The sequence below is a fragment of the Physeter macrocephalus genome, chromosome 18, assembly GCF_002837175.3.
Source record: "Physeter macrocephalus isolate SW-GA chromosome 18, ASM283717v5, whole genome shotgun sequence".
In the NCBI taxonomy this organism is placed as follows: Eukaryota; Metazoa; Chordata; class Mammalia; order Artiodactyla; family Physeteridae; genus Physeter; species Physeter macrocephalus.
The window spans coordinates 47,552,929-47,563,343 of NC_041231.1; the positions used below are offsets into that span (position 1 = coordinate 47,552,929).

The following is a 10,415-nucleotide window of genomic DNA, read 5'->3' on the forward strand; positions in this document are numbered from 1 at the left end:
GTGTGGCGCTGACTGCCCATTTGGGATTTGTGGTCCAGAATTTTAAATAAGGCTAAGGAAAATAGAAATATTGCCTGGAAAGCACTTAGTCCTGACCTGATACATAGTGCACACCCAGTAAATGCAAGCTATTACTATTTTAACACATGAATATTTCTTTTTTTCTTTGCTTAGATGAGATACAATCCTGTCAAAAGAAAGAAGGAAGGAAGGCAGGGAGGGAGGAAGGAAGGAACTGGATCTTGGGTTACATTGTTTTACCAGTATTGCAAATCCATTAAATAAAGAAAATATTTCCAATAAAGAAAGGTGATTAAACTCAAAAGTCTTGAAAATGTAGACCCAACGGCCCAAGAAACTGACAAAACATGAAGAGCATGAGGTTGTTACCAGAGCTTTGTGCAGCCCTGTGACATAAGGACATCATCGTTCTGGGATTACATACCATAGTAGGCAGACTATGATATGGGCATATTGAATGTAAAAAAAAAATAACTGGTGGCTCAGTTAAAAGAGTAATAGAATCAATTAAGTAGCTCTCATATTAAAGTGAGCTAAGAAAAGAATTCAGGCAAGCTATTATTACAACAAAAATATCGCCATAAATTTGAGACTTGGGAACGTCACTGGTCTATCCTTGAAATAAGAAGCAACAACCTCCTGTGTCATCCCACTTCCAGAAATTGTATGAGATCCTATAACATGCAGCCTTAACTCCCACACTGCGGTCCTCGACCTGCCCTTATTGGGTGGGGAGAGGAAGCAGTGTCCTTGGAGAATAGAGCCAGCTGCTCAATTAAAATCTGTTTGTTTTTTCATCTTATTGAGATGACCATACAGCTTGTGTCCTTAAATTTGTCAGTGTATTGGGGAAGGGAGGGATCAGTCTCTTCACAATGTGGTAGTGCATCATTTCTGTACCTCCAAGTTAAAGCTCAATGAAATGATGCTGTGTGGTTTTCCAAATGTATGTTCTCAGTACCCCTTTACAAAGAGCTTTTCTGAAACTAGGTGACTTACAACTATGATGTCCACTTTTCTTTCCCATGCTGTCAAGGGGTCTTATCTCCTCTGAGAGATACAAGGTCTCCGTCACCTCTGCTCAAGTATCACCAAGTCTCCATTCCCCTTCTCGGTGTCCCAAGGTCCCTCCAACACTACTAATTAAAACGCAACTCCTGGGAGTAGTCTTGGTTGTGTTCGAGTTGTAAAAGTCTGTCATTGTGATTTGTTAAAGACTTGGGGTGTGGAGGATTCCTCAGCCCCTGGCTGGTAAACATTTCTCTGTGCTCCTACAAAATGGCAAAACTCTATATTTAAATCTTTGTACATTAAATTCTGAAGCGTTTACAGCAATTTTAATAATATACCTGCTTTTGAAAGGTTATCCTGGCATGTCTGGGTTAATAATATTCTTTTGGATACAGTACTGACTTGATTTGCTAATATTTTATTTAATATGTTGACAATGAATAAGAGAAACTTTATTTTTTACTTTTTTGTATCCTCTTTTTAATTTTTTTTTTTTTTGTGGTATGCGGGCCTCCCTCTGCTGTGGCCTCTCCCGTTGCGGAGCACAGGCTCCGGACGCGCAGGCCCAGCGGCCATGGCTCACGGGCCCAGCCGCTCCGCGGCATGTGGGATCTTCCCAGACCGGGGCGCGAACCCGGTTCCCCTGCATCGGCAGGCGGACGCACAACCACTGCGCCACCAGGGAAGCCCCTGTATCCTCTTTTTATTACCATTTTGTTGAGATATAATTCACATAACATACAATTTACCCATCACCATAATTAATTTTAGAACATTCTCATAACTCAAAAAAAGAAACTACACAACAAACGTATAGGTACCGAGGGGTAAAGGGGTGGGGTGGGAGGAATTGGGAGACTGGGATTGACATATATACATTATTGATACTATGTATAAAATAGACAACTGATGGGAACATACTGTGTAGCACAGGGAACTCTACCTAATGCACTGTGGTAACCTAAATGGGAGGAAAGTCCAAAAGGGAGGGGATATCTGTATGTGTATGGCTGATTCATTTTGTTGTGCAGTGGAGGCTAACACAACATTGTAAAGCAACCATACTCTAATAAAAGTTAATTAAAAAAAAAAAGAAACTACATATTCAATAGCAGCCACTACCCGTTTCCCCTCAAACACACCCCCAGCCCTAGGCAACAACTAATCTACTTTCTGTCTCTATAGCTTGGCCAATTCTAGACAATTCACCTAAGAGGAATCATACAGTATGTGGTCTTTTGTGACAGGCTTCTTTCATTTAGCATAATGTTTTCAAAATTCATCCATGTTGTAGCATGTATCATTCCTTTTATGGCTGAATAGTTTCCATTGTATGGATATACCAAATGTTGTTTATTAATTCATCAGTTTATAGACATTTGGGTGTCGTGGGTGTTTGAAAATTGGTATGCTTTGCAATGGGTACAAAGTTTTACATATATCTATTGCACCAAACATATTAATTATATTATTAAAAATATCTATATCTTTACTTAATTTTTGTTTACCTTACATGTCTGTTTCTGAAACAAACATGTTACTGTATTCCATTATGACTTCAAACTTCTCAATTTCTCCATATTTTTCTTTTCCTTTTCTGCTTTATATACGTTTTGCCGAGTTGTAAGGAATATAAAAGTTTGTGACTCACATTCTTGGTCCAATATAACTTTGATCCAAATGAACTATTCTTCTTTGTCCTGCTTAATGTAATTCTTCTTGAATTCATTTTTCCTAATAATATTGTTATACCTACCCTACTTTTCAACTAGCAGTTGCTTACAATAACTTTTTCAATCTTTGTCATTTGGCCTTAAATGTGTCATAAATAGCTGCTATATAAAGTTTTGTGACCATTTTTCATCGAAACTAAAGAGGTTACCTTTTTTTTTTTAACATCTTTATTGGAGTATAACTGTTTTACAATAGTGTGTTAGTTTCTCCTTTACAACAAAGTGAATCAGTTATACATATACATATGTTCCCATATCTCTTCCCTCTTGCATCTCCCTCCCTCCCACCCAAGAGGTTACCTTTTAATAGAAAAATATAACATTCACACCTGTGATTACTGATAATTATGTACTTTTTACATCTTTATTATGACTTAATGTTTTAAATTTACTCTATGATTTCTTGTTGCTCTTTTATACCTTTTCCTGTCTTTTGTTGGATTGAAAAATGCATGAAATTTCTATTCTTCTAGAAATCACTCATAAAATATTTCACCCTCCTTACATACCAATAGGATTTGGACATAACCATCATTTTTACTGATTTCTTTATGCATCTATATTCTTTTATCCCATGTCTTTCTCTTCGTTGGGTTTTTAATTTTTCTGGAGTATATCATCAATATTGTCCATGGAAGTATACTTTCTGGGTTTTTAAACATTTTGAAAATGCCTTTATTTTGCCTAAATACAGGATTTCAGGTTCAAAATCTCAGGATTTTAAAGATATTTCATAATCTTTAATAATCCAGTGTTGCTGGTGTTTAAGCATGCAGTTTCCTCCATCAACTGATTTCTGGGTGGTTTTTTTTTTCCTTTAGGAGGAAAGAAATGTCTGATCCATTGATGGCACATCCTTGTTGTTTAGTGCTGGATTTAGTCTTCCCCAAAATATACCTTTTCTGACATTATTAGGGATCTTTTGATAGTGAAGATACCAAGTTAGCCATCTTGAGCCAATTACTGTTCCCTTCTCTTTAATGATAGTGTAACCCTTGATTATTAAGTTTAATGATCTATCATTCAAGTTCCCACTGCAGGTTAAGTAGGTTTCTAGAAACATGATTTTACTTTTGGCCTTTGCAAATACTCATGAGTTTTTGCTCTAACACAATTCTGCTATTTTCAGTGATAAATAAAAGAATTAAGTCCTCCTTAACTTACAACGTTTTCAAGCATTTCATTTATATCACGCATTGCTAATATAACAATCAAGTGTTCATGATAATAAGTTGAGATTTTTAAGTGACTTTTTCTGACCTAGACACTAGATCTAGGTCTTCCTAGATGAGGAGTCCCACATCTCTCAAGAACCGGCCTGCATTAGGATCCTTGTTGAGTCACCAGAAGCAGCTGGTGGGAGGCGTGACCTCAGCGATGTTGAATTCAGAGTGCAGCAGCTGAGGCAGATAGTCAGTTATGCTCACTGAAGCAGGAAACCTGAGCAGCACATCATCATAAGACCGCCACAACCAGCAACCTCTGGATGGATGAGGACCCGAGGTCCTCACCTGTTATCATGTCTTCATGACTGGTTGATGTAAGAAACAACTGCATAAAACCCACCATTGTCCTACACAGTAGGCAAACTGCTGGGGACACTGTCCACTACATCACAGCATCCCCTTTATGAGAGCCCAAGAAAAACACCTCCTGTGGCTCTGGGCCAGGCAAAGTCATTCCTCCTGCACAACTAGTATGTTTTCATCCTGTAGACATATGGACTTTCTAGCTGATTTTCTCTTTGTCTTACTGTTAGGAAGTTAAAAGCCGGATCTGGGGTCTACCTCTAGCTTTGGGGACTCTTATTTCTCAAATATTCTAACTTTTCTTTTTAAATCTTCCCTGATTCCTTTAGTCAATACTACTGTTTTCTGCAAGTGATCTAAACTCCCTTCGTAAATAAGGCAGGAAATAATCACCTTAAACTAGGCTGGTAACATTTAGAACTAAAAATACTAGATTTTAAGTGTGCTTTAATTTGTTCCTTTTATAACTTTAAATATAGGTCAAATCCTTTCACTCTAAACCAGTGCTGTCAATAGAAATAGTATGTGAGCCATATGTAACATTGAATTTTCTAGGAGTCACATTTTAAGAAGTAAAAAGAAGCAGGTGACATTGAGAAAATTTAAGTCTTCCAAAGGTCAGTATGTACTTTATAGTGAGAGCACATCACAATTTGGACCAGCTACACTACAAGTGTTCAATGGTCAGGTCTAAACACAAAGGCTATGAATGATGACCATGGTCAGAAGAGTTTTCCAGATTATAATTACAACGTATCCGACCTGTATTCATAGTTGGCTTTAACTGAAGATTTCTGAGCTCCTGGGGGTTTCTGATGCAAACACTAGGTCTAAGAAAGTATGAGCTCTCCTGACAGGGGTAATGACCATGGAAACCCAAAGACTTCTGGATCTTTTTTAACTTGTCTATGTTCATTTGTTATTTTTTTTTCTTGACTGGACCACCCTTGGCTCCTTGTAAGAAATAACGTAATATAAAATGGTTTGGGGCGTCTAGTAACAAAGAAGGAAAACAGAAATAGAGATGCATTTTGTTTACTCTGAACTTCATCCAGAGTAGTATTAAAAATTACTTTAGGGCTTCCCTGGTGGCACAGTGGTTGAGAATCTGCCTGCCAATGCAGGGGACATGGGTTCGAGCCCTGGTCTGGGAAGATCCCACATGCCACGGAGCAACTGGGCCCGTGAGCCACAACTACTGAGCCTGCGTGTCTGGAGCCTGTGCTCTGCAACACGCAACAAGAGAGGCCTCGACAGTGAGAGGCCCGCGCACTGCGATGAAGAGTGACCCCCCACTCGCCACAACTAGAGAAAGCCCTTGCACAGAAACGAAGACCCAACACAGCCAAAAATAAATAAATTAATTAATTTTAAAAAATTACTTTAAAGCATGCTGACAAAGGTACAAAACCAGAAAACCACTGTAGGTGTAATCAACAAATGAACAACAAAAAATGTTTGATCCTCCTTGTTTTAGAACCAGCTCTAATACTTTACACTTTAGTTTGGATAATAAAAGTGTTATTCATTTAAATCAGGACTAAAAGACCAAAAATGCAGTTAAATTCCTGAGAGTTGAAAATTTGATTTTTTTAGGGAAATTATTTAACCCATGAAAGCCTCCATTTCTACATGCGTATAAACAGTAATAACTACATCATAGAATGCCTATGAAGATTAACAATACTGTGTATAAAGCTTACAACAAGCAAATAGTATGCACGCAATAAATGGTACCTACCATCATAGTTAATCACTAAAGATTATTAAATCCTGGTATTCCTAACCTGGAGTCTGCAGATCCTTGGTCAATGGCTAAAATTGCGGGGGTGGGGGAATTCCTAAAATTGGATGGGAAAAAAGACTCCACCTACATTTTCACTAACCTTTAACCCAAATTTAGCCTTTCCTCCATTATGAATGCTGGCAACATCCCAGTAGTACCTGAAGGATCTGTAACTTTGCACCAACAGAAGTCACAGATATTTTCATATTACACTTCTGATGCTACAGACATTTCAAAATATCTTTTGTTTATCACCTTTCTGAAACTCTAGCCTTTGTGAGACCTGCTGCTAGATCTTGCTAATTAATGCATTAGTAAAGAAGCAATACTATGTTATCAATGTACTGTTTTTAATTTCAGTATGATAGGTTTCCTTTTAATCCTACATGTTTTTTTTCATGCTCTTAAAGCATTATTCTGAGAAGGGGTCCATTGGCTTCACAAGACTGCCATGGCACAAAACAAGGTTAAGAATCCCGAACTTTTAGTCTATCTCTTTGCTTCCAGAAAGCGAACCAAGTTTGACAATTGAGCACCTGCCTGGGTGAGCCCATTCCCATAGTCTCAGGTTTGTTCTCCTGTGTTTAGCTTGATAGGAAGACATTACTGTTCTGGTATCAGTCAACCTTCTGTCAATTAACCTTCCTGTTCAAGGTTCTGTATTTAAGTTGATGGGCTGATTTTCTGGTGTGTTCGGTCGACCTGGGGGACATACGTGGCCCCCACTGGATGCCAGGCCCCTGCTGAAGGTGGGCAGTGGTTCTGAATTGTGGTCCCACACCAGTAGCATCAGCATCTCCTGGCAGCTTGTTAGATTTGCAGATTCTCGGGTCACACCCTAGACGTCCTAAAACCGAAACTCTGGGATCTATCAGTCTGTATTTTATTAAGCCCTATGGGAGATGCACGTTAGAGTTTGAGAACCACCGCCCTAGGGAATCGGAGGGCAGCCCAATCCTGGGCAGGAGGCTCCCACCTCGACCCTTGGTAGGGACTAACAGGGTTCCTGCAACCGGACAAGGCGGGAGGTGAGGAGAGGAGGTGCTGACGGGCAGCCATCAAGTCGAAAGCCGGGACTAAGGACCTTGTTCTGCTCCTGTACCCCGATTTCACTTACATTACCCAAGGTCTCGAGGGTGACTGATAGAGATTATCCCCCCCCAGCACCGAACACTCCCTGCTGCCACTGCACCGCGAGAGAAGGCGAGTCAAGGGAGAGGCTGCGAGAGCGCGGGGAGTACAGCTCTAGACCTACAAGCTCTAGCCAGATGGTTCTGCAGCCCTCTGGACCCTTCCCGGCCCCGCCGCCCGCCGCTGGGGGGCGCACTCCCTGCTGGGAATTGAGGTCCCGGAAGCCCGCCCGCTCCAGGCTTTCCGGGCTCTCTTACCCCGTGAAAACTACAAGTCCCAGGGCGCCAAGCGTGGTCGGGTCACGTGGGAGGGCCGGCGGGCGCGGCTAAATAGTCTCCGTCGGCCATTTTGTCGGAGAAGCTGCAGCGCCGCCTCTTCTCTCGCGTCCTCGCATCCGTCGCTGCCGCCTCTTCCTCCGCCTCCTCCTTCGCCCCTTCCTGCCTCCTCCCGGCTTCCGCCGCCGATCCAGCCGCTTCCCAACCCCGGGGCGAAGCGTCTCCTTATTTATTTCCGTTTTCTCGCCACTACCGCCTTCTGACACGGTGATCCGGGCGGGCCCCGCAGGAATTTTATCCCCTCACCGGCCTCACACTAGTATCGCATGTCCACTATCCAGAACCTCCAATCTTTCGGTAAGAGCGGGTCGCCCCGCCGCCCCTCCCGTCCCCTGCGCGCCTCTCGGCCGGCAGGCCGCCGCTGCCCGCCCTCGCCGGGGCCGCTCGCCGGACCCCCGCCCCGAACGGCCCCCGGCCGCCCTCCCCGCACCCCGATTGGGGCTTTGTCTCGGTGCCCGGAAGATGGCGACCGGGCCCCTGGCGACCCCCTCTTCGAGGACGGCCCCCGGAGCCCCGGCCGCGGGCCTCGTGCCGCCTCCTGCCCGCTCCTGGACTCTCCTGCCGCTCGCTTCTGCCCCCTGCCACCTCTGCGACCCTGTTCCGCCCCCAGACCTGCCCTGCTGATCGCCAGGGGGACGCCGGCTCGGACTGGGGGATCGGCGTCCATTAGCGGTCGGGGCTGTTCGTGGCTGCTCTCGGGCGCATTTAGTAAAAGATGCTGCGGATCAGGCCTCTGATCTGTTACAGGGCAGCGGGCCAGTCTTCTCTACTTGCGTAGTAATACGTAAAATTACTCTTGATATACATATATATATCTTTTTTCGAGGCAGAGTTAGGGTTAAATGATTGGGGTGGCATCTGTGAATGTTTCTGTTGTCATCAGAATGTAATTGAGATGACGCACATTTTTATAGTGGCTCTAAAATTGAGGTCTTAAAATGTCTTTTCTCTCATTAGAGGATTATGTTCAACGATAACATCTATAACAACGTTTTTCTGTTCAGGTATCAGTGGACATGGCTGTTTAAAATCTCTGTGAAAGTACCTTGTAGGTTTTATTAATACCCTACCCTTATCACTCCCCCACATCCCCACCTGCAGAAAGAAAGCAGAAGCACTAGAACCTTCGCCGAGTTTCTAGATTGTAGCGTAGCTGTACCTGTAACGTAGCTGTATCTGGAAATTACTGACTAAAAAATATTTTCCTGCTTTGGATTTTTTTGTATCCCTTCGCAGACCCCTTTGCTGATGCAACTAAGGGTGACGACTTACTCCCGGCAGGGACTGAGGATTACATTCATATAAGAATCCAGCAACGGAACGGCAGAAAGACACTGACTACTGTTCAGGGCATTGCAGATGATTATGACAAGAAGAAACTTGTGAAAGCTTTCAAAAAGGTAAAAGTGTTAGGAAGAAGAGATTACAATATAGTTATTGACACACACCTCTAAATAGGATTACAGTCCACACCTTTTACTTGACCATCAGTGTGGGTGAAAATGATTGGACCCAAGAAAACTGTGTTCATACTCTTAATTAACATCCAGATAATCTTAGGGTGAAAGTAAAATATCATTGTATTTGACACAGTTATGCTGAATCTGCTTTTCCAGAAATTTGCCTGTAATGGTACTGTGATTGAACATCCCGAATACGGAGAGGTTATTCAGCTTCAAGGTGACCAAAGAAAAAACATTTGCCAGTTTCTCTTGGAGGTGAGTGATTGGGTGCTTTATGTACAACCTTGAGATTGCTTCTAAAATTGTATTTAAGGGCAATGTGAATTATTACCTACTTAGTAAAAAATCATGTGAATGAAGCACATTAGTTGTACTTATTTGGGCAGGAGTACCAGTTTATTTTGTCATTAGAATGACCTGATCATTCCTGTGTCCATTTAGGATGTTCTGTGGAATGTCAAGATATTCAAATATATGTTGAGTTTTTGTTATTAACAATTTATGCCACAAATACAGTGTTGCAGTAACCTGTTAGCAATGATTCTTTTTAATGACCTCTGTCTTCTTAGGAATGAATTTATGTGTTATCCAGAGTGATTCTACTAAATTAAATTTTATTTTGCAGGTTGGCATTGTCAAGGAGGAACAGCTTAAGGTTCATGGATTCTAAAATGAACCTAAATACGTGGAGAATTTCTTGAATAATTTTGTTCTCTAAACCAAGTTTGGCTGCCTTGTGAAATGATTCTCTGCAGTAAACGGACTTTTCATTTATTTAATCATTCAAACTTCCATTCACATCTGCATGATTACAGAAAACATGGGGTATGTAGGCTAGTAACACATAAGAAAATTGCAGTAAGATGGTAATGAAACCCCGTATTCATCTTAACGTTTCCAATGGAAAATATTTTGTTTTGAGTGTTTATTTGTTTATTGTTCAGTTTATTACTTTTCACTTGATTAAATTTTGTTGTTGTATTAAACCATGTATGTTGCAGCTTAACAATAAAAAAAAAAAAATCTATGAATCCTTTTGTGAGCAGTTAGGCTCCCAAATCTAAGCAAGTAATATACACATATAGTTTGTCTTTCATAATTGTCTCATTCTGTGTATTCTTTCCAGTTGATTTCAGATGCTGTGAAGAGGTAGAGGAGAACCTTTGTTATATATGTAATTTTGTTCTTTACTTACTTAAAAATGAGTAGAAACAGTATAAACTCAGAGCCAAGAATTTTTCAGAATGTACTGTTAAATTTTTGAAAAGAAAATGAAGCATAGTTTAAACTTATGTATTAGCACAGAGAATTATTTTATTTATTTTTATTGGTTATGTTAGTGGGGTGCCAACACAAGTCTCTCTCTAAGTGACCGACAGTAAAGTAGGTTCCTGACATAAAATAAA

General features: G+C 41.2%; 1 protein-coding gene across 1 annotated transcript; it reads left to right on the forward strand.

The window, feature by feature from the left end:
• Window positions 1-7,555: 7,555 nt before the first annotated feature.
• Window positions 7,556-10,032, forward strand: EIF1B (eukaryotic translation initiation factor 1B). Its single transcript, XM_007116460.3, has 4 exons — window positions 7,556-7,843; window positions 8,783-8,946; window positions 9,163-9,264; window positions 9,635-10,032. The coding sequence occupies exons 1-4, from the start codon at window positions 7,813-7,815 to the stop codon at window positions 9,677-9,679; spliced, it is 342 nt and encodes a 113-aa protein (XP_007116522.1). The 5' UTR covers window positions 7,556-7,812; the 3' UTR covers window positions 9,680-10,032.
• The last annotated feature ends 383 nt before the right edge of the window (window positions 10,033-10,415 follow it).

Bases quoted from the DNA above. Each gene is read 5' to 3' on its own strand.
- EIF1B (XM_007116460.3), top strand. From the start codon at position 7,813: ATGTCCACTATCCAGAACCTCCAATCTTTCG. The intron at 8,947-9,162 runs GTAAAAGTGTTA...CTGCTTTTCCAG, and splicing joins TTGTGAAAGCTTTCAAAAAG to AAATTTGCCTGTAATGGTAC. The intron at 9,265-9,634 runs GTGAGTGATTGG...TTTATTTTGCAG, and splicing joins TTTGCCAGTTTCTCTTGGAG to GTTGGCATTGTCAAGGAGGA.